This window comes from Hippopotamus amphibius, chromosome 9 (assembly GCF_030028045.1).
Source record: "Hippopotamus amphibius kiboko isolate mHipAmp2 chromosome 9, mHipAmp2.hap2, whole genome shotgun sequence".
Classification (NCBI taxonomy): domain Eukaryota; kingdom Metazoa; phylum Chordata; class Mammalia; order Artiodactyla; family Hippopotamidae; genus Hippopotamus; species Hippopotamus amphibius.
The window spans coordinates 111,336,685-111,360,647 of record NC_080194.1 but is presented as its reverse complement, the minus strand read 5'-3'; the positions used below and the strand labels follow the sequence as shown (position 1 = coordinate 111,360,647).

The following is a 23,963-nucleotide window of genomic DNA, read 5'->3' as shown; positions in this document are numbered from 1 at the left end:
AAAATGCTACTACCAATCATTAAGAAAAAGACCAATTAAACAATAGAAAAATAAGCCAAAGATAAAAACCCTTAATGGAACATGAAATACAGATGGCTTTTAAATGCAAATAAAAATAACAGTGAGGAAACAAGCACTCTCATACATCTCTAGTGAGAATACAAATTGGTACAACCTTGTTTTTGCAGGACACTGTTATGCTGTCTGTTAGAAGTGTGTGTGCCTTTTGAGTGAGCGATTCTTATCGAGTAATTTACCCCAAGACATACTTCCATCCACACAAAGTAAAATATATACAAGATTATTAATTGTGACGTTATTTATAGTCGGGAGCAATTGGAAGCAAACTAAATATCCATCAGTAGAGAACCAATTAAATAAATTATGATACATCTATACATTTGAATTGTTTTTGACTTGAGTGTCTGGAGGTGGAGGGAGCTCTTTGGCTGTTTTCCTCTTTGTACCTTTTCAGAGTGTTACTTAACTTTAAAAAAGGATAACCATCTAGAAACTGCCCCAAGAAGATACTTTTTTCTAGGGAAAACAATTGTAAAAACTGTTTTATATTCCTCTTCTTTCTAGGAGTAACAGTTATTATTGAAGCTTGAGTAAAGCACAGAAGGTGGTAGAGAAGCTAAAAGGCCCCTAGTAGAGAGCAAAAATTTGATGGAAGTCAGATCATAGTGGGTTACAGAGGGTGGGTATAGTAATTGTCTCATGTACATTTTGATTGTGAGGTCTTATTTCAACATTACACGTATTTGTTTTTCCTAAATATTCTAACCAACACAAAATATAATTTCTAAGACTTACTGCTAGTAATTAGTTATCTTAAGCATATGATTTGATCATCATTTGATGTGGTGTTTACTAAAAACCATTGACTTTTCATACTCCATCACCTGTTGTTTTTTGTTTCCCAACCTTTAGAAACTTACAAGCAGTGATTGTTTTTGTAGTTAGTGTTTAGTCAAAGTATTTGAGTGGAACCTCACGGAGATCTTTCCAGTCCTTGGAAAGTGAGTGTAGTGAAGGTATGTGACTCCACCACGGCACAGTACCCGCTCTGTGACCTTGGCAAAACTACTGAACCTCTGTAAAGCCTTTGCTTCCTCGCCAGTTAAGCGGGATTGAAGTAGTTGCTGACTCACCAGATGCTGTTGAGGGGTTAAATGATATAACGCAAGTAAACTCTTAGGACATTGCTTGGCACATGGGCTCAATAATGTTAGTGCTATTATTAATAAAATTAGTTCTGATCTAAGGAGTGATCATTTGCCTCTTAAAATAATTTTTGGTTGCAAATGAGTCTCAACACTTTGGAGGCTTTGTTTTCACTGCATTCATTTCAGCCAACTCTTACTTCGAGCTTATTATGTTTCAAGTCCTGTGCTAGTCCCCCGATATAATTATTTCTAGGATGTGGTCCGAGCCCTAGAGGAATCGCAGTCTCTTGGGGACAAATGCAGGCAGACCTCGCTTCACTGAACTTTGCTTTATGGTGCTTCACGGATATTATGTGTTTTACAAATTGAAGGTTGTGGCAACCAGGTGTCGAGCAAGTCTTCCGGCACCGTTTTTCCAGCAGTGTTTGCTCACTTCGTGTTTCTTTGTCACGTTTTGGTAATTCTGGCACTATTTCATACTCTTTCATTACTATTATATTTGTTATGGTATCTGTGATCAGTAATCTTTGTTACTACTACAACTAGCCGAAGGCTCAGATGACGGTTAGCATTTTTGAGCAGTAGAGGTATGTACACATTTTAGGCATAACGCTATGCACACGTAATAGACTACAGTGGAGTGTAAATATGACTTTTACATGCACTGAGAAACCCCCAAAATCACGTGACTCACTTGATTATGATATTTGCTTTACTGCAGTGGTCTGGAACTAAGCCTGGTGTACCTCTGTGGTCTGCCTGTAGGCAAATAGACAAATTCAGCACATGGAGATAAGTGCTGGGGAAGGAGTATGCACAAGGACGGGAGAGACACTGGGATCAGAGTTGGGAAGGATCCGTATTACTCAAAAAAGAAGAAGTAGTCTTGAAGCTATAGCTCTCCACAGGTTAATAATATCTAGCACACCAACAGAGTTCTTAAAAATCTGTTAAAATAATTCTGTGATTCTAAAAACACTCTATTAGCCATTTAACTGAAGCTGGAAAAGTGTATACTAATTAGATACTTTTTTTGACTTATATTGAACAAAAACAATAATAGTTGAATAACTGTGAAGTCATGGATGACATTTAACATGTTTTCCAGAATTTTTAAAAAAATAAAAGCTATGATAACATCAGAAAGGAACAATTTATGTTTTATCTTAGAAACTTGCTCTAATTTTATATAGGTCATTAATGTTGCAGTGGATAATTTATCCAGTAGAAGTTTCTAGGTCTTGATGGCCTAAACAGCCAAGTACACAGGGTAGTATCCATTTTGGGTGGGTGATTTTCAGGGCCAAAGCTTTTCTTTACATTTGAGAAATTTTTTTTTACATGAAGCTCACTAAGTATTAAGGTCAGCCCTGAGTAGATTGTGGCTTGAATAATAGTGAATAATACTGACACACTGACACACTGCAGCTCAAAAAATGAGAAATGGTTTTAAAGATCTAGTTGTCCGTAAGTTAATAGGATTTTATCTACTCTTTGACCTTCGATTCATATTATCAGATCGGCTGAAGGATGTAGGAAGAGACATCTCTTCCAAATACAGGCACACCCTGCAGACCATCTCCCTGTTGGTTATTGGTTTCCACCTTTTTGTTTTTAATACCGAAACACATACAGCATAGAAGTCTTTCAGTGCAATGTTTTAAATTGATACTTACAAGGGCAAAATTTATACTTATTTTCCAAAACTGAATACAGTGTGTAAAGCAAAACGATATGCAAGAAAAGTCTTGAATGCCATTCCAAATACAATTGGTAGATCATCAGAGTCAGGTGTAGATGATTTGTAAAGCTCACCATGTCAGCCAAGGGAGATTTGCTTCTCGGTGATTTGCCGACAATGGAGAGAGGCCTCTTGCCTTTACTGAGCAGTTGCCGTTCACCTTGTTTGTTTTCAGATGTTAAATCAAGAAGTAGTGTTTTACACATTTACAGGCTCACATAATAGTTGTTACATTTGTGGGCATTTTACCCTATTTTAGTTTCATTTTAAGAAAGTCTTTGCAGACTGTGAGTTGCTGTGTAACACATTTTAATTTTTCCCATTTAAAGTGATGGGAAATATGCTTCACTTAGCATCTTTATGCATGCTGTTAGATTTCAGGAACAGATTACTGTACTGCTCTTAGCTGGGAGATATCTGTGTTCCTGTAGTTTCATCATTTTTAATTAATTAGTGATTATGATGGTTCTTGAAATGTATTAGGTGTGTGTTTCCTATGATTTTTTTTTCTAGGTTATTTTTTTTCTAGATGTCTTCCTACTGCCCAGTATATTTTAAATTGCATTTTTCAAATTTATAGTATTCAGGGAAGCATGACTTACATTCTCTTTTGTTATCTTTATAGTTCTTGTTTAGGCATAAGTTTGAGTTTTGGGTAACATAGCTGTAATCATACTATATGTATAACTTTATCTCCTTTGCAGCATAAGTGATTTTCCATGCCGTGATATAATCTTGCTCTATTATTTACTGATAATGATGGATTGCCTTTCTCTAATGTTTATCAGTTTTCCCTTGTATTTTTATTTTTATTATGATTGCCTCTTGTGTGCATAAAATTTAATATACTAGATCATAAACAAATGTTTAAAAGATCTAAACTACACAAACTGCATTCATTCAGTTCATTCAGCAAGTATATATTTTGCTAAATATTTGGTAAGGACTCTTCTAGCCACTGGGAATCAGTGGATAAGGCACATAAGGCTCCTGTCCTCTGGTAGGAGAGACAGAAAACAAATAGATAAATAAAAATTTACCATTTATAGGCCACTGAACAGAATGTGGTAAGACCAACAAAAGTTGAAATAAACAAAGCCCAATCACTTGGTGTATTCAGAAGAGTAACTTTTAATTTTCATTAGATAGAAGGAGATCAAAACTGTGATGACAGATATTTGTAAAATAGTGGAAGTCAGAATACTGCATAACAATATCCAGAATTGAACCAAAGGTGAATTGTGTCACTTGGAATTCAGATTAACTACATATAAACAGAGCCCCCAGATAGTGAGGGGAATAATCAAGTTAGAAGTGCTTTTCTTTCTGATATCACACAAGCCTGAATAAGGGTGAACCAAGGACTGACTGGTCTGGTGGCTGTGAGGTGATAGAAAATATATGTATCTGTTTCTGTCCCCAGTTCCTGGCACAGAGCTCCTGAAACTCTTGTAATTTCCTAAGTGCTAAGAGCATCTTTTGTTCTACTATTGGTTTTTTGACTCTGGTTCCTTACACAGAGTTCCTAAATCCCTTGGAATTTCCTGGATGTCTTTTGTTCTAATGAGGTGGCTCTTGGTGGGCTTGTGGATGAGAATCGGTCACAAGAAATTTAACCAGGAGAGATCATGGGAATTGCTGATTTAAGCTGATCAGTCAGAAGCACAGGTAACAACCTGAACCTGCAGTTAGTATCTGAAGTGGGGGGTGGGGCAGTCTGAAGGGACTGAGGCCTTAACCTTAGGATCCAGTGCTATCTCCAGGTAGATAGTGTCAGAATTGAGTTGAATTGAAAGGTACTCAGCTGGTGTCACATTCTTGCTTGGTGTGGGAAAAAAGCCCACACCTCTGGTATCAGAAGTGTGAATATGGTAGCAGTGAGACAGTAAAGGAGAAACACAGGAGAGTGTGGGGTTTTCCTTTTCAGTATTTTCACAGTGCTATCAGAGACCCAGGTTCCTATCTGACATTCAACATATGGCTTTTATTCTGAAGTTTACTTTATGGTCCAGAATACTTGCTAGAGCTCCAGCCATCATGTTGACAGTCCAGCCTTCATTTTGAGCAGGCAGTACAAGGATGGTATTAGAAGAGCACATCTTCTTCCTTTTAAGATCATTTGTATAACTCTTCCTTTTACACCTTTTTGGCCTGAACTTAGTCCCTTAGCCACATCCTTCTAAGAGAGGCTAGGAAATGTAATCTTTTAGCTGAGTATACTGTTGTTCCCAAATAGTTCAGACATTGTGCTTATAAGGAAGAAGGGGTGGCTGGGATATCAGTGAACTAAGCGTTAAGTTCAAACGTTAAATAAGTAACAACAAAATAAGCCTATTAGGAAGAGGGAAATTATCAGGATAAAAGGAGATCAATTAATTTGGGGAAAAAAATCCCCCAAATATTGATGCCCATCATCAAAGTAATCTCAATGGTTTGGTGGAGATGGAAGGCAGATTGCATAGCATTTGTAAGGACAGAAAACAGATGACATCTTGGAAGGGAGACAGGAGGGTTTGGGTTTGTTTGCGGGTGTTATTTGTTGCTTGGTTGAAGTGGAGGAGGGCTGAACACAAACATGTAGATAGAAAGGAAGAAGTAAGAGATAGTTGAGCTTTATATATCTCTCAGGTATGTTTTATTTCTAATTTCTAGAATAATGGTTTTGTCAGTGTTTCAGGATTCTTGAGTTGTGATATATGTGTTATGCTCACTCAGCACAGTGTTATTAATAAGATTTAAAAAAAATTAGGCCTGGGCAACAAGTCAAAACTGAGGTTCACTTATCAAGGCTTATTTGCAAGGTCGGTATATTTGTTCTGGTGTGCATAGATCGTGGATTTTCTTCTGGCAAAGGGCTGGGGAGGGACACTTAGCTGGTTTGAACAGACATTTTCAAAAATGACCATCACTTTCAATTTGTTTAAAGTGACACTTGCTTTGACATTTCAGATAGCATTAAAGGAAATTTTTCATGTTTATTGAAAGTGGTTTGGGGTTAAATGTAATTGAGATCCGCGGCCTCAAATCAAGGAAGTCAGCAGTCCCCCGTCACTAGGAGACCAGTGGGCATTTTCCCTTGCCACCTCGTAGATGTCCTCCTCTTTAATATCTTCCAAATGGAGTCATTCAGCGCCATTCATCTCAAAGCTTGTTTTAAAATGTTAGCTTAGGTATTGCTATTTTGGACATTAGAATTGAACCTTTTTATGAGAATCATTGTGTTTGATTTATGAAAAGAGTGTGGGAAAAAGGGATGTTAAAAAGAATGGTCAGAAGCTAATTTCTTTTGCTTATTGAAACCAGAAAGAAGGAAGCACTTTCTCAAATTGACGTTTGAAGACCCTTATTCGTGTATTTGGGAAATGAAGATAGTGGAAACCATGAGTTCTGTTTGACTCCTGGCAACATGAAGATGACTTGGTCCTTTGACGTGGCCCAGAAGAAGCTAATACGTGTGGCAGAAACTCATTTGCCACTTCATAGGAATAAAAAAATTCTGCCATTAGTTCCTTCATGGCCTGAGATATTGGATTGAAATAAACACCATTTATATGTAGCCATTTTCACCTTCATTTCATCCAGCTACACAGTGGGCAGAACAAAAGGTGTTTTGCCTGTGACAAGTTAGAAATGTTAAAAATCATGTAAATAGAATTTGAGCAACCCTTGGAGTTTATTAGCTTTATCTCTACTAGTTTTAGAGTCTTTCTGATGACATGTCTTCTAGCTTTGGAGTTTGTGATGCAAACAAACAACGCCAAATCAAGAAACCCCTCTCTGCCTGTATTGAAAACATGAAGGGGTTATGTCAGTCATCTTCCTCCTAACTTATGAACTGCATGCATCTCAAGATGTCAGGGAGACCCTGTCCTGGTCCAGTGATTGAAGGAAACTTCCATGTTATATTACCATAAAGAATGTTTCTATTTTTTCCTTTTTCTCATTCGTGAGAGAAAATTACCATGTTTTGACTATATGCACTTTGAAAATATCTGGTAGACACTGAAGATGCTGGAGAATCCTTCAGTTGTAGGTCTCTTGGTATATTCATAACCCATTACAATTCAAGTGCATCTTCCCCAGGGAAAGGCAGTGATTAGTTTTTGGACTCCTGATTGCCAGTTTCTGGGAGCAGTAGGATGTAGAGACTGAGGACAAGGATGGAAGAAAGAATGGAGACCATCTTAATTTCCAGAATTTACTCCTCATAATTGCTAAGAGGGAACTAGGGTACACAAACCACCTCCTGTCTTTTTAGATGTTTCCATTTAGTGGAGCTGCATTTTGAACACAGTGGTTTCTTTACCAAAAGTAAAGATTATATCCAGAAGAAAAAAAAAAATCCATGCAGTAAAAAAAGGCATGTTTGAAGAGTTTAGCACTTAAAGGAAAATTTAGATTGAAGTTGAGAATTAGAGCGAATCAGTGAAATCCCTTCTAAATACTGTGTTCATTAAATAGAAGGACAAAGCAATCATATTGAATAGAGAATGTTAATAACATTTTACAAATATTTAATTAGTATTGTGTACTATTTAACTAATTTCTGCTTCTCTGTTCCTTGCTTGCAGTAACATTGCAGACTGCCCTTTCGCAACCACATGATAATTGCAAAATTGTGTTTGTGCATAGTAAATGAAGCATTTGTTTTTTCTTTCCTGTTTGGTTCATGACTAAATTGTTGACTTTCAGCTTCCACTGTAGTTCAAGAAACCAGAGAATTTGATGTTTAAGATTAAAAGCCTGGGGATAAATTTTATTTAACCTATTTAGTTTATTGTATTTTAAAATGTTCTCCTTAACACAGAGTTAGCTACTTGTAGTGCCACCCAAGGTAACTTTACACCTGGACCTCACCAGAATTTAGCAAAATCAGAATTTCCTGTCTCCTGATAGGTTCTAAGATGTATTTTTATGCCCTGTGTTTGTTTTGTCTTTTTAATTATTACAGGTGACTATAATCCAAAAACCTCCACTGCTCTGCCTTTTATTTCCTATCCTTTTTTTGTCTCTCACTAATACCTAGATCTCTTTTTTCTAACGTTTTTCAATAGTAGTGATTCAGAATCCCTGTACCTTCTCATTTAAATGTTCACAGCAAAGGAAAATATATACAGGAATAAATCTACAAGTGGTAGGATTTTATAAACAAGGAACTGGTGATCGGCTTACATACATCCTGAAATGATCACCACAATAAGCTTAGTGAACATCCATTGTCTCATATAGATACAAAATTAAAGAAATAGAAGAAAAAATATTTTTTCCTTGTGATGAGAACTCTTAGGATTTACTCACTTAACAACGTTCATATGTAATGTAGAGCAGTGGTAATTATATTTATCAGGTCGTACCGTATATCCCTACGGCTTACTTATAACTGGAAGTTTGTAGTGTTTTGGTGTGTTACTATTTTTTTCTTTTGAGATGTTTGTGATTTTCATTGACTTCCAAATGCTTTTTATTAAGGACTTAAGATCGCTTTCTATATGTATACAAATACACGTATAAACATATCTGTGTACGTATAGATCTGTATTTTTCTAAGTGTGGTACGAGACAGGAATTCTTTCTCTCCTTTATGGATTATTGATTGAGCCAGCATCATTGTTGAATAATTTATCCTTTACCCCACGATTTGTAGTGACTGCCTGTTGTAATCAAGTTTTCATGTATTCATGGATGTTTCTGAACTTTCTACTCTGTTATATTGATTACTTTTTCTATCTTGCCCCATTACCACACTGAGTTACTATAGCTTCATAATAAGATTGATATTTAGTGCAAAAGACCCTTCTTTCTTCTTCAAAATTGTCTTGCTTATTCTTAGCCCCTTAATACATTTTCATATTTATTTTAGAATCATTTTGTCAGTTTTTTCACACACACACACACACACACACAACCCCACAGAGACATAACTTTGGGATATTGATTGAAATTGCATTGAATTTATAGTTTAATTTGGGAAAATTGCCATCTTTATGAAGTCGTCTTTGGTTTAAAGTTGCTTGTTCTGTCACTTTAAATTTTTTTTGACTGAAATTTGTCTTCTAATTGTAGATTCTGTTGGCTGTCTTTGTGAAATGCTACATTTCCACACATCTCTTGGAATTGTTTGCAGGCTCTTCTTGAGTAGGTGGTTGTTTTTGCTCACATGTGCACTCTAACAGGCGGCTAGGTCCAATTCGTGGTCACGAGGCTGTTTCATTATATATTTTTAGCCAGCTTTATCTATTTGATTTTCATTTCTCATTTCATCTATGTATCACTGCAGTGGTGATGGCTCCAGGGATGAGCAGAAGGTACCCCTTTGACTGTACATTTATTAATGTATGGTTGGTAAATTATGCAAATTAGATAAGTAAGGATTTTGGATGAAAGGCTTAATTTTTGGCATTTTTGTGTCTGTATAGCAAGTACCAAACACCCTTCTTCTTCTTTTGGGCTCTTCTTGCTGTCATTCCAGATTCACTTTCTTATGAGTCAGACGTGAGGTAAAGTGCTGTACACTCAGGCACATCTTGTCGCTAACAAGTTTTCCAGGGAGGAAACTTTATAGGCTTACTTCAAGGACTGAGTCACGTTCTAATGAGTCTGGTTTTGCTTTTTGGTTTTTTTTTGTTTGTTTGTTTTTTGGTTTTTGTTCAGAGCCAAGCTTAGGCACAGGGAGGTTGTTAGTGGTGGGTGAACGACAGTCTGAACAGCCCTTGACTCTAAAGCATATGCATTTGGACAGTTAATTCCCCAGGAAGGGAGCTTTTGCTGTTTAATATTTGGGACTTGAACTTGTGGATTGTTATAAGTAATACTTCTGGAGACAGAGATCTATAGGATTTATTGGTCTTAGAGCTGTGTCGTTTCTGGTGCCCCTTTATCCCTTTCACATTTACTTTGTCTCAATGGTTTTGTAAGATGTGTTTTGGGTATATCGGGAAGTCCTTCTCATACATCTTCTGCGCAATTTGTGTCCCATTGTTTCTGTCTGTTTGTGTCTGCTGCAGGATGATGGAGAGATTGTTGCCTGAGGGAACTTTGCCAGAGATTTTAGTTTTTAGTCAGTATCCTCAGACTTCCAAGTCAATGTGCTGCTTAGGTGACTGCCATCTGTGTATGCACCCTGGTGTAGGCTGTAACATAACCTTCTGCTTATTGATTTGTATGACATTGTTTCTCTGACGTCTACTTATTCTTATGTAGGTAGGCTACCTCCCTCATTTATCTTATGCTGGTGGCCTTAGACTTCTAAGTTTAGATCTCCTACTTGTAAAGTAGAGAGAGCAGTCCTATGATTTTGTAGTCAAATCCTTCTTCCTCTAGAAATCTTACCATTTATTTTCTTTTATTTATTTTCATTTCATCTTTAGCTCCTTACATTCTGTTTCCCTTATTAATCATCTTTTTTCCCCCCTTTGTTCTCATTTCTTTCCTTTTCCTTGCATTCCCGTGTTTTAAATCTCTGTGCTCATGGCTCTCAGGGCACTAGTCATTTTTACACTGTAAAAACTGTCCGGTTCAAAATGCCAGTAGAACCTTACCTCTTGCATTCTCTCCCAACCTCCAAAGGATGGAGCAACACCACTCCATATTACTCCTTTGCTTTTCTGATGTGTAAATACTGCTACCTTATTTTTTTTAATCCTTTGGTGGGGATCTTTTTTTTTCCTGCTTTTAAGTGTTTACTTACAGTTTCTCTTTATACAGCTGCCAGTGCTCTTAGCCTCTTTTGTGTTTGCGTTTTGCACTTCTCAGCTTCCTCTTTTTTGTGGCTTTTCAATAGATAAATTTACAGTAGCCCTTTGACCATACGTCGATTATACAGTAGGCCCTCCATACCCACCAGTTCCGCATCCACAGATTCAACCAGCCACAGATCGAAAATGCTGGGAAAAAAAAAATTCCAGAGGGTTTCAAAAAGGAAAACTTAAATTTGCCTTGCAAGGCAGCTGTTTACATAGTATTTACAACTATTTAATAATATATACATTGTATTAGGTATCACAAGTAAGCCGGAGATGATTTAAAATATACAGGAGGATGTGCATAGGTTATGTGCAGATACTGTGCCATTTTGTGTAAGAGACTTGAATATCTGAAGCTTTTGGTATTTGCGGTTGTCCTAGAAACAATCTCCTGTGAATACCGAGTGTTGACTGTGTGCATTATAACATGTGGTTGTGTGTGTGTGTATGTGTGTGTGTGTGTGTGTATGAAATTTAAAAACATATGTGTGATTTCACCCTCCTCCTACTCCTTCATACAAGCAACATCTTCTTGCGTATTAACCATGTTACCAGGCGGATGTCAAGCACTTTTCTTCTTTTTGCTATTGAAAGTAACATAGAGGTCCATGACTCTTTCAACTCTGGCCACACTCTTTCTCATATTCAAGTTGATTTGCATGGTCTTCTGAGGCTCTGCTGAACCTAAGGCAAATCTTTTTCTACTTCCTTTATCAGATTTCTGGTCTTTGAGCAGGAGAATTTTGTTTAAGGCATCTGTTTAAGGATAGTTGAGGCATGTCAAGAAACTGTTAAACTGATCCAGTCTCATCTCAAGAGTCAGTACTGTTAAAAAATGTGTATGTGTGTGTGTGTACAGGTTTTCTGACCCCACAACTTTTCTTGTATTTCCTTCCCAGCCTTTTGTGTTTCTTCTGTGTATATGTATTTATGTCATTAATACTATGGTATGTGCACAGTTTTGTTTTTAGCTTTTTAAAAATTCAATGCTATTACATAAAAATTACCCCTCACTACTAAACATTCTTCTAAAACAATTATTCTCAATGGGAGTAAGGGTATGGAAAAGAAACAGGTCTCCCACCCCTTCCTTCCCCTTTCTGGGAATCACATCTGCATTGAGCTCTCTTACTGTTGGGAGTGTGTTTCTCTGCTGTGTTGGGGTTCATAACCGCTGTTCTGAAATAATCACCTTTAGTGTTAGTTAAATAGCTGTATCATCTTGCTATTTCTTGGGATTGAACATATAGCTATTTCTTGGGATTGAGATATTTATAATATCTCATTTACTGTAAATAAAGCTGGAATGCACATTCTTATTCATCAGTATTTGTCCACAAATTTTATCATTTCCAAAGTCTTAAGCCTTTAGAAATGCAATTACTGGATCAAGAGATTTGAATACTTTTCAGATTCTTTAATCATGTTGCCATGCCACTTCCCAAAATGTTTGTACTGAATTATGCTTTTACCATTAGTGAATGAGTATGTCTGTCTTGCTATACTCTAGGCAGCAGTGAACATTGCTATTTAAAAAAATCTTTGCCAATCTGATAAGCCAAAATGGTACCTCATTACTGCTTCAATTTGCATTTCTTTGATTACTAGTAACTCAGAACCATATTTTAGGAGACCATTTTATCTTGTTTTGACACAGCCTCAACTCGAGTTTGTCTTGAATTGCAACTGTCAAGATAAATTGTTGAAATTAAGAGCTGTGCAGTCCTGGGATGTAATAACCTCATCCAGAATATGTAGCACTGAAAGCTGCCTAATTAGAAGCAACAGAATTCTAACTCATAACTGTATATTTTTAAAATTTTTATTATGGATTTTTAAAACATTCGAGAGAAGAGAGAATAATGCAGGGAATTCCTGTGTAACCAGGATCTTAGCTTTGACAGTTATCAGCATTCTACATTTCTTGTTTCATCTGTCTCCCCACTTTTTTGGGGGTGGGGAAGCATTGGAATATTTCAAATCAGATAACAAATAGTATCATTTTATCCACAAATACTTGTGTATTTAACACATAAGGACATATTAAAAATGGAATGCTGCCTCCCAGCACTTTGTGTATATTTTTAAAAATTTTAATAGGTTTTTATATTGCAGTATAGTTGATTTACAGGATTTTTTAGTTTTACAGCAGTGATGTAGTATTTTTGTAGATTATACTCCATTATAAGTTATTATAAGACAATGGCTATGATTGCCTGTGCTATACAATATATCCTGTTGCTTACCTATTTTATACATAGTAGTTTATATCTTTTAATCCCATACTCCTAATTTATCCCTCCCCCTCCCCTTTCCCCTTTGGTAACCATAGTTCGTTTTCTATGTCTGTAATTCTGCTTCTGCTTTGTAAATAAGTTGATTTGTATTCTATGTTTAGATTCCACATATAAGTGGTATCATATATTTGTTTTTCTTTAACTGACTTACTTAGTATGATAATTTCTAGGTCCATCCATGTTGCTGCAAATGGCAGTATTTTATTCTTTTTTTATGGCCGAGTAATATTCCATTGTATGGATGCCATCCATCTAAGAAGATGGATACCACATCTTCTTTATCCATTCATCTGTTAACGGACATTTAGGTTCTTCCATATCTTGGCTATTGTGAATACTGCTACTATGAACATTGGTGTGCATGTATCTTTTCAAATTAATGTTTTCATCTTTCCCAGATATGTGTGCAGGAGTGGGATTGCTGGATGGAAACTATACCATTCTCCATAGTGGCTGTACCAATTTACATTCCCACCAACAGCGTGGGAGGGTTCACTTTTTTCCACACCCTCTCTAGCATTTAATGTCTGTGAACTTTCTGATGATGACCATTCTGACCAGTGTGAGGTGATACCTCATTGGAGTTTTGATTTGCATTTTGTTTGTTTATGGTTTCCTTTGCTGTGCAAAAGTTTATAAGTTTGGGGGGAAAAAAACCACCCTAATTTTCTGTACAACTCTGTCTTCCTCCTTATGTTGTTAATTTCACAGCTTACATTTTATATATTGCATGCCCATTAATATAGATTTATAATTATTGTTTTAGGTATATGTGCTTTAAATCACATAGGAACAAAAAGAGGAGTTAGAAACCAAAAATAGAACAATACTGGCTTTTACATTTACCTATTTAGTTTCCTTTATCACAGTTCTTTACTCATGGTTTCACGGTGATGTCTGGTGTCCTTTCATGTCATCCTGAAGTACTCCCTTTAGCATTTCTTCTGTGGCAGGTCTGCTAATGGTGAACTCCTGGAGCTTTTGTTTATCTGGAAATAGCTTAGTTTCTCCTTTTTTTTTTTTTTTAAGAACTTTTATTGAGATACAGTTAACAGACAATAAACAGCATATATTTAGAGTGTACAATTTGGTATCCCAGTCTCCCAATTCATTCCCCCCCAGTCCTCCCCGCTTTCCCCACTTGGTGTCCATGTGTTTGTTCTCTACATCTGTGTCTCTATTTCTGCCTTGCATTTCCTCTTTCATAGTTGTTAGCATTTGCCTTATGTATTGAGGTGCTCCTAGATTGGGTGCATATATATTTATAATTGTTATCTCCTCCTCTGGATGGATCCCTTGATCTTTATGTAATGTCCTTTCTTGTCTCTTGTAATATTTTTTATTTTAAAGTCTATTTTATCTGATATGACTATTGCTACTCCAGCTTTCTTTTGATTTTCATTTGCATGGAATATCTTTTTTCCATCCCCTCACTTTCCATCTGTATGTTTCCCTCGGTCTGAAGTGGGTCTCTTGTAGACAGCATACATAAGGGTCTTGTTTTTGTATCCATTCAGCCAGTCTGTGTCTTTTGGTTGGGGCATTTAGTCCATTTACATTCAAGGTAATTATCGATATGTATGTTCCTATTACCATTTTCTTAATTGTTTTGTTTTTGTTTCTGTAGGTCCTTTTCTTCTCTTAAGTTTCCCACTTAGAGAATTTCCTTTAGCATTTGTTGTAGGGCTGGTTTGGTGGTGCTGAATTCTCTTAGCTGTTGCTTGTCTATAAAGTTTTTGATTTCTCCATCGAATCTGAATGAGATCCTTGCTGGGTAGAGTATTCTAGGTTGTAGGTTCTTCCCTTTCATCACTTGAAATATATCATGCCACTGCCTTCTGGCTTGCAGAGTTTCTGCTGAGAAATCAGCTGTTAACCTGATGGGCATTCCCTTGTATGTTATTTGTCGTTTTTCCCTTGTTGCTTTTAATAACTTTTCTCTGTCTTTCTTGTTTGTCAATGTGACTACTATATCTCTTGGTGTGTTTCTCCTTGGGTTTATGCTGCCTGGGACTCTCTGTGCTTCCTGCACTTGGGGAGCTATTTCCTTTCCCATGTTAGGGAAGTTTTCAACTATAATCTCTTCCAATATTTTCTCGGGTCCTTTCTCTCTCTCTTCTCCTTCTGGGACCCCTATAATGCGAATGTTGGTGCATTTAACACTGTCTCAGAGGTCTCTTTGGCTGTCTTCAGTTCTTTTCATTCTTTTTTCCTTATTCTTTTCTGCATCAGTGATTTTCACCATTCTGTCTTCCAGGTCACTTATTCGCCCTTCTGCCTCAGCTAATCTGCTGTTGGTTCCTTCTAGTGTATTTTTCATTTCAGTTATTGTGTTGCATATCTCTGTTTGTTTGCTCTTTAATTCTTCTAGATCTTTGGTAAACTTTTCCATCTTTGCATCCAGTCTTTCTTCAAAGTCCTGGCTCATCTTCACTATCATTATTCTGAATTCTTTTTCTGTAAGGGTGCCTATCTGCTCTTCATTTAGTTGTTTTTCTGGTGTTTTATCCTGTCCCTTCATCTGGTACAAAGTCCTCAGCTTTTTCATCTTCTCTGTCTTTCTGTGGCTGTGATTTTCAGTTCCGCAAGTTGAAATACTGCCGATACTGCTTGATCCTGCTGTCTGCCCTCTTGTGGAGGAAGCTATCTAGGAGGCTCGTGGGTGCTTCCTGATGGGAGGAACTGATGGTGGGTAGGTCTGGGTGGGCAGAGCTCAGTAAGACTTTAATCCGATTTGGTGGGCAGAGCTCAGTAAAACTTTAACCTGCTTGTCTGCTAATGGGTGGGGCTGTGTTCCCACCTTGTTGGTCGTTTGGCCTGAGGCGACTTAGCACTGGAGCTTACAGGCTCTTTGGTGGGGCTAATGGTGGACTCTGGGAGGGTTCATGCCAGTGAGCACTTCCCAGAACCCCTGCTGCCAGTGGCCCTGTCTCCTTGGTGAGCCACAGCTGCCCCCCACCTCTGCAGGCACCCCTCCAACACCAGCAGGTAGGTCTGGTTCAGTCTCCTATGGGGTCACTGCTCCTTCCCCCTGGGTCCTGGTGAGCACATTTTTTTGTGTGCCCTCCAAGAGTGGAGTCTCCATTTCCCCCAGTCCTGTGGAGGTCCTGCAGTCAAATCCCGCTGACTTTCAAAGTCTCATTCTCTGGGGGTTCCTCCTCCCAGTGCTGGACTTCCAGGTTAGGAAGCCTGTCGTGGGGCTCAGAACCCTCACTTTAGTGGGTGGGCTTCTGCAGTGTAACTGTTCTCCAGTTTGTGAGTCATCCATCCAGCATTTATGGGATTTGATTTTAATGTGATTGCGCCCCTCCTACCATCTCATTGTGGCTTCTCCTTTGTCTCTGGATGTGGGGTGTCTTTTTTGGTGAGTTCCAGTGTCTTTTCTTTCTCCTTTATTTTTGAAGTGTAGTTTTACCAGATGTAGAATTCTTGGTTGATAGTTTTTTTTTTTCCTTTCAACAGTTTAAATATGTCATCCCGCCATCTCCTGACTGTTAATGGTTGATGATGAGAAATAAACTCTGATCTTATTGAGGATCCCTGTACATGACAAGTCACTTCTATTTTGCTGCTTTCAGGGTTCTCTTTGTCTTTTGACAGTTTGATTATGTCTCAGTGTGCATCTCTTTGACTTTATCTTACTTGGAGTTCGTTGAGCTTCTTCAGTCTGTAGACTCATGTTTTTCATCAAATTTTGGAAGCTTTGGCCATTTTGTTTTCAAACATTATTTTTTGCCATTTTCTCTCTCCTCTCCTTCTGAGACTGTCATAACACACATATTAAACACTTCACGGTGTTCTACAGGTCTTTAAAGAGAAATGTAAATAATAAACCTGCAACCCTGCTCTTACTTCTGACCCTCAGAAGTAAGCACTATTAATGGCATGATGTGTTTCCTTCTATGATTTCTTTTCCTGTTGGGTTGGATTTTCTTCACTGAGTCTTATAACATTGTCTTTGCCTGCTTTCCTTGATCTACATTTTCAGTTATTCCTTACAGTTTAAATTGATTGGGTTATTTAGTTTATTTTGGGAGTAATTCTATGATAGTTTTCCTGCTTGTCTTTGAATATAAAGAACACTTCATTTGGCTGCATCATGAATTATATCTTTGAATTTATTTTAGTTCTTTGCTTATTTGACCTATCAGATTGACACATTTTGCTTTGTCTCCCATGAACAGTAAAAAAATGTAGTTAATTAAAGCCATTTTAAGAATAGGTATGTTTTCTAAGGACTTTGAAAGATTCATTGCCCAATTTCTAATAGAGGCAATATACATTCCTTTTCTTTTAGAAACAGTGGTCGTCACTGAGGGATTGTTTCAATTTTAAGTTGTTTTTTTGTTTTAAGGAGTTTAGAGTTAATTTTTTGACAGGCATGACATGATTTGGTCAACATTCTTTTTTTTTTTTTTTTTAATTGGGGTATAGTTGCTGTACCATGTGTCAGTTTCTGCTGTACAGTGAAGTGAATCAGCCATATGTATACTTATATTCCCTCCTTTTTGGTGAGGAGCCAGGCAGGAGTGGTGGAGTCTTACCTTGCCAGTTTCCTGGCTCCTCTCCTCTTTTGGTATTAACCATGGTTGCTAACTTCTTTTCTGACTTTGGTTTTGTTCATTTACTAGAATAGAATGTAGATTATACAATAGTTGGTGCTTTGCTTGCTTTCTTCGGTGGTGTATCTCCAGCACCTAGTGTTATACCTGGCGTGGTATTACCTGGTGTATAGCAGGACCTGGTGACTGTTGGTTGAGTTGATATCTGTGTGAACAAATGAATGAGCCTGTGTGACTGCTGCTGGTGGTGATGATGGTAGCTGAAATTTTCTCCTAGTTTTCTATCTTCCAGGCTGTGTCCTAAGCTTTTTATTTGTTTTAGTTCTTTTAATTTAACAACAATACTCTGAGATATAGATACTTTTACTCTTGCTATTTTACAGAGGCACAGAGAGCATGCCTAAGCTCACACAGTTGACTCCAGAGCCCAGTAGCTTAATTGCTACTGTGTACTTTTCCTCATCTTATACTTTTTCCCTCATTTCTCTGCTCCTTCCTAACTAGTCAGGCCTTTTCTACTTCCCACTTAATCCCATGTATTGCTTCCCTCTAAGAAACAAACATAAGCTAAAACCCAAATTTGAGATCTCTCACAGAGATCTCTAAATTCTAGAGGTTAACGTCTAGGTCTCTTGCTGCACAGCCCAGCTGCACATTCCTTGTGATGTTACTTTCAGATCCACCCCTTCCCCCAATTTTATTGTGTTTGTTACTGCCACTGGCTGGGGAACGTCCTAGACTCTCAAATTAAACAGAAAATACATGAAATTATAACATGCCAACTACTCGACCTTTTTTTTACAAATTGCATTATGACATTTTACAAATCACATTGTAGCCTGAACAGAAAGTAGCTAAACTTTTTCCTGAATTGGATACTTTCATCTTCACTTTTACATTCCATAGTATTACACCATCCCTGTCCCTGCCAGATAATATGCCACATTCAGAAAATCCTGCAGTAGTAACTGATCCAGAAACTATGCAAATTAAAATTACCAACTAAATCCCCAGACTGGGAAAAAAAATAGGTTTTATTCAAATTAAATTACTACAATATAATCCAGTTTGTACTCCAATTTTATCTTTTCTTCTTCTTTCTTTAATCTAAAAGAAGGATAAAATAAAGTGTTAAGTGTGTCTTTTGCAAAGGAAATTCCAGCTGTCACCTCTCAAACAACATCTATACTCAGTTTTTGTTTTAATTTGATCTGACTGGAGTATAACACCACTTTCTTCTATGGACTTTAAGAACTGCTGTAACTAATTTTAAACAGACTTTAAAGTCTCCAAAACCATCCCATCAAGCAGGCTCCCTACAGACACAGGAAAACCCAGAATGTGAATTTGATAATTTGAATTTGAAATAAAATCTAATGACATTCCTTTTTTAGTAACCCCATAGTGCTTTTCTTTTTGTATTTAACAATCTGAACATTAGTATGCGATAGATAAAAGGTAAATGTACTAAAACTAGTTATTTCTGTTGATCAAAAGATATGAAGAAAGCAAAAAGGAAAGCCATAGAGTGAATGAAAATATTTCTAATACCATTATAACAGCATTCTTACAGCGATAATATATAAAGAATTTGAAAAACTCAGTAGTAGAAAGACAGCTATCCCAATAAAGAAATATTCAAAACATTTGAACAAGTACCTCGCAAAAGTAGAGATCAAAATGGCCAAAAACATACTCCACTTCATCAGTAAACGGGCAAATACAAAATAGAACAGTGCAGGAATGGCTAAAGTGTAGAAGACTAACAGCAGGTGTTGTTGAAGAAGAGAAGCAGCTGGAACTCTGATCCACTGCAGGTGGAAGTGTGGTGAAAGGACTTTGGAAACCAGTGTGGCAATGTCTGCACATCCTGTGGTCCAGCATTTCCACTCTTAGGAACATCCAAGAAACATATCTGCTCTTGTCCATCAGGAGTCAGGTATAGTACACTCACAGCAATGCTATTTTGTAAGAGACCCAAACTGGTAAAAAACAAAAACCAGCCAACCAACCAACAACTTTCACTGGAGTACTAAACAGCAACAAAAATGTATCTGAAGTTATAGTCACCATCAAACTCAGTGAAAGAAATTGAGAGAAAGAATCCAGATGTAGAAGAATTCATGTCATAATGGCATTTCATAAAATTCCCTAAAGCAGGAAAACTAAACTCTAGTGTTATGAGAGATAACAGCATTATTTTATAATAGCCAAAAAGTGGAAATAACCCAGATGTCTATCAATAGGGGAATGATTGAATAAATTATCGTATATTCATATAATGGAATATTAGAAAACAAAGAAAATGAACAAATCCCAACATGCAGCAACATGGGTGAACTTTATAAACACAATGTTGTATGACAGAAGCAAGACAAAAGAGAATATACTGTTCCATGTTTATATATCTCAAACACAGACAAAAATCTAAACGTTAATGTTGAAGTCGGGATGTTAGATAGCTTTGGGGTAAAGGGAATGGTTGGTGGCTGGGTGATGGGTATTTTCTTTGTGTTAATCCCTTGGGCTGTACATTCATGTTTTGTGTACGTTTCTCTTTGTATGATTTATTTCACAATTTGAAAAGGTTTAGCAACGAGAGATAGTCTGCCCTGGATTCAATCTGCTTGGGTTCATATCCTGGCTCTGCTGCTTTCCAACTGTGCAACTTGGGGACATTTATTTAGCAGCACTAGGCCTCAATTTCATATCTATAATGTGAAGCTAATAAACCTATTTTGTAAGATTTGTTGCAAAGATGAGGCAAATATTGGACTCTTTGCTAAGATATTAAACACAACAACAGCTGGCACATAGTAAGGGCTGACTCATTGCTGACTCTTTGCTATTGTTAGTGTTGGTACCATTGCCAGTGATTTGCTGAAAGGAATTTTTAACTCCCATTGGAATTACATTATATTTAGGGATCTGTCACGGCTCCCCATGTAGGCTCGTTTTTTATGACCTCAGAAAAGTTTACTTTTTTCACTATTCATGTTATTTCGTAAATAATCATCAGGTATTTTATAGAGGTATTTTACAGTTGAAGTAGAATTTTTTTGCCTTGTATTTTGTAATTATGCATATGGTATATATGTCACGTATATATGGCATATAATTGCTGATACTTAGTATGACTACTGCTTCCGGCATGGTTCTAAGCATTATGTAGATGAACACTTTTAATCCTGTGTAAACTCCCATTTTACGCAGGTAGGAACTGAGACAGAGAGTTAAAAGATGGCTAGCATGTGGCCTGGGATTCAGTATGGCCTCAGAGTTCACATTTACCCGACTGCTCTATGCTAGGAAAGCGGTTCACTTTTTATATTTTTATTTGGTAACTGGCCAGTTTTACTTAATCTGATTTTTAGTTTATTTTCTTAGGTTTCCATGAAGCACGAAATATCATTTACAAGTAATTGTTTTTTTATACTGTCCAGTTATTCTTGTTCTTGCCTTATTGCTTTGATTTTAACTTTCAGGGAAGTGTTTATAAAAATAATAGAGTGGACATTCTGCTGTTAGTCTGATTAAGTGGAAACGCCTCTTATTTTTTACATCTCTAAGAATGACATGGACTCTGACTAGAGAGTGTTTTCTTTATGTTAAGGATGTGTTTTTTAACTTTTGAGTTTACCAGATGGTTTTTCAGTTGTTCATTTCAGTTGTTTTAAAATCAGGGATGGGCTTTAAACTATGTGAAATTTCTTTGTGTGACTGTAAGATGATTGCGTGACTTTTCTGTGTTGAGCTACTAACGTGATGAATTGTATTAATATATTGTCTAATATTGAATCATCTTTGCATTTCTCGAATTTTTAACAGAATGCTGAATTTCATTTGCTAAAATTTCTGTAAGATTTTTGCATATATAAGTACAAGTGAGGTTGGCCTGCAGTTCCCTTCCATTTTTGTTAGGTTTTGGCGTTGGGTGAGTTCTAGCTACATAAAGGGAATTTGGAAGATTTGTATCTTTTCGTGCATTATACACTGCATTTAAAAAATAAGTTTTGAGTACATTTTCTGATATGGTTGCCTAATACTGTTCATCCTTTGGTTATCTTCAGATATAAGCAAAAGTAGAGAGATTGGCATTCTTTTTAATTAAAGTATAGTTGATGTCCAATATTATATGTTTCAGGTGTACAGTATAGTGATTCACAATTTTTAAAGGTTATACTCCATTTATAGTTATTATGAAATATTGGCTCTATTCCCTGTGTTGTACAATATATCCTTGTAGCTTATTTTACACACAATAGTTTATACCTCTGAATCCTCTACCGCTATCTTGCTATCTTGCCCCTCCCCCCATCCTCTCCCACTGATAACCACTAATTTGTTCTCTGTATCTGTGAGTCTGTTCCTTTTTTGTTATATTCACTAGTTTGTTATGCTTTTTGGATTCCATGTATAAGTGATATCATACAGTATTTGTCATTCTCTGACTTATTTCACTTGGCATAATATCCTCCAAGTCCAACCATGTTGTTGCAAAAGGGCAAAATTTCATTTTTTATGGCTGAGTAATATTCCATTGTTTATATACACCACATCTTTATCCATTCATCTGTTGGTGGACATTTAGGTTGCTTCCATATCTCGGCAGGTGTAAATAATGCTGCTGTGAACGTTGGGGTCATGTAGAGATTGGTATCATTTTGTTCATCTCTTACCTCATTTTGTTTTTCTCTTGACTATTTTGAGCCTTGCTACTTAAAGCCTGGTTTGAGGTTTAGCAGCATGCATACTACTCAGGAACTTGCTGCAGGTGGATGTCATCATGTGCACGTAACCACAGGCATCACATCACCTTTGCCATCTTCTACTGGTTATAGGCAAGTCACAGGTTCTGCCCCCACTCTTGTTGTAGATTTTAAACTATCATTAATCATTTTGTTTGGAGATGTTTGAATAAGTCTTTGAACTTGTAATAATTTGTCTAGGGTCCTGGAAGGGAGCTACAAAGTCAAAGGGTATAATGTTTTTGAAGGCTTGCATGACTGTTGTGTAATTGCTTTTCAGAAAATCAGTACCTCTTTTGGTTTTGTGATAAACACATGGAAACATTGACAGTTCGCCAACTAGAGATCATTAAATAATGAGAAAGCGGGAAAAAGGACAGGAGTAATTAGAAATTCTTATCGTAAATAGCTTGAGTGATTAATACCCGAAAGCCTGAAGATTATTTGAATTAATTTTCAATAATCTAAAACTATTTGGTCACTTTACTATTTCTGACTAAATGGAATTCAGCGTGTTCGTTAAGAAACTTTTGGGTGTCTTATCTAGTGTTGGATACTGTTAAGTGAGAGAAGAGAAATATGCCAGTATCTGTGCCTTTATAAGGCTTCTGGGAGTCTTATGACATTGTTTACATTTTGTTCGTCTTTCTACAAAATGTAACTTCAACTTATAGAAGTTCATGCCAGATTTCACCTTGCCTGGGTTCTCTGTGGGTTGAAGAAATTTGAAAATCTTCCTAGGTGATAAAAACAAAGTTGTCTTTTCCTCTGTTTTAGCAACAGCGTACTGTCTACAGACTGACTCTAGTGAAAGCGTGGAACGTGGATGAGCTCCAGGCCTATGCCGAGCTGGTGTCCCTGGGAAACCCTGACTTCATCGAGGTGAAGGTAAGCCCCTGCTGGCCAGTGCTGGACACATTTCCCATGAGGCTTTGTTGGCCATGGTGGAGTTACAATCTTCTAAAACTCTCTAGGAGGTCCTGGATGTTTTATTTATTCATTCAGAAGTATTAATCAAGATCCTGGCACTGTGCTCGGCATTGGGGATAAGAGTGGTAAAGACAAAGCATTTACTCTCACATATAAAAAGCTCATGTTTTAGTGAGGGGTAGACCGTCAATAGAAAATGTGTGTACTATTCACTACGTAGTAACTTTAATATGCTGAGAAATAAAATACTGTTGTAATGAGTAAATGATTGGCTTTTAAATAAACTTTTACTGTGGAAAACTTGAAATGCGTACAGAGGCAGAGAGACTGATGTAATGAACCCCTATCCATCCATCACCCAGCCTCAAAAATTACCAACTCGTGTTTCAACTATACTCCTGCCCCTTTTCCTGCCCTTACCTATTATTTTGAAGCAAATCCCCATATTATACAATTCATCCATGACTGTTACAGTATGTATTTATAAAAGATGTGCACTCGCTTTTTTTTTTAATTTTTTTTCTTTAAGAGCTTTTATTGAGATACAATTGACATACAATAAACTACATATATTTAAAGTGTACAATTTGATATTTTTTTCTTATTAGTAATGTATACATGGCAATCCCAATCTCCCAACTCATTCTCCCCCAACCCCCCCCCCCCCCCCCCCCCAGTTTCCCCACTTGGTTTCCATATGTTTGTTCTCTACATCTGTGCACTCACTTTAAACACTTATTCAGAATACTGTTCTCACAACTAAACAGTTTTAAC

The 23,963-nt window shown here is 36.9% G+C and overlaps 1 protein-coding gene across 2 annotated transcripts in view; it reads left to right on the top strand.

The window, feature by feature from the left end:
• The window catches only part of LOC130861656 (S-adenosyl-L-methionine-dependent tRNA 4-demethylwyosine synthase TYW1), a 179,959-nt gene that overhangs the window by 97,911 nt on the left and 58,085 nt on the right, over positions 1 to 23,963 (top strand). For both annotated transcript variants that reach the window (XR_009055602.1, XM_057750717.1), the window contains exon 14: positions 23,037 to 23,147. Coding sequence is in view for 1 of the 2 variants with exons in the window: in XM_057750717.1 (XP_057606700.1) it covers positions 23,037 to 23,147 (111 nt within the window). In the remaining variant the exon portion in view is untranslated. The remainder of the gene's footprint in view (positions 1 to 23,036; positions 23,148 to 23,963) is intronic.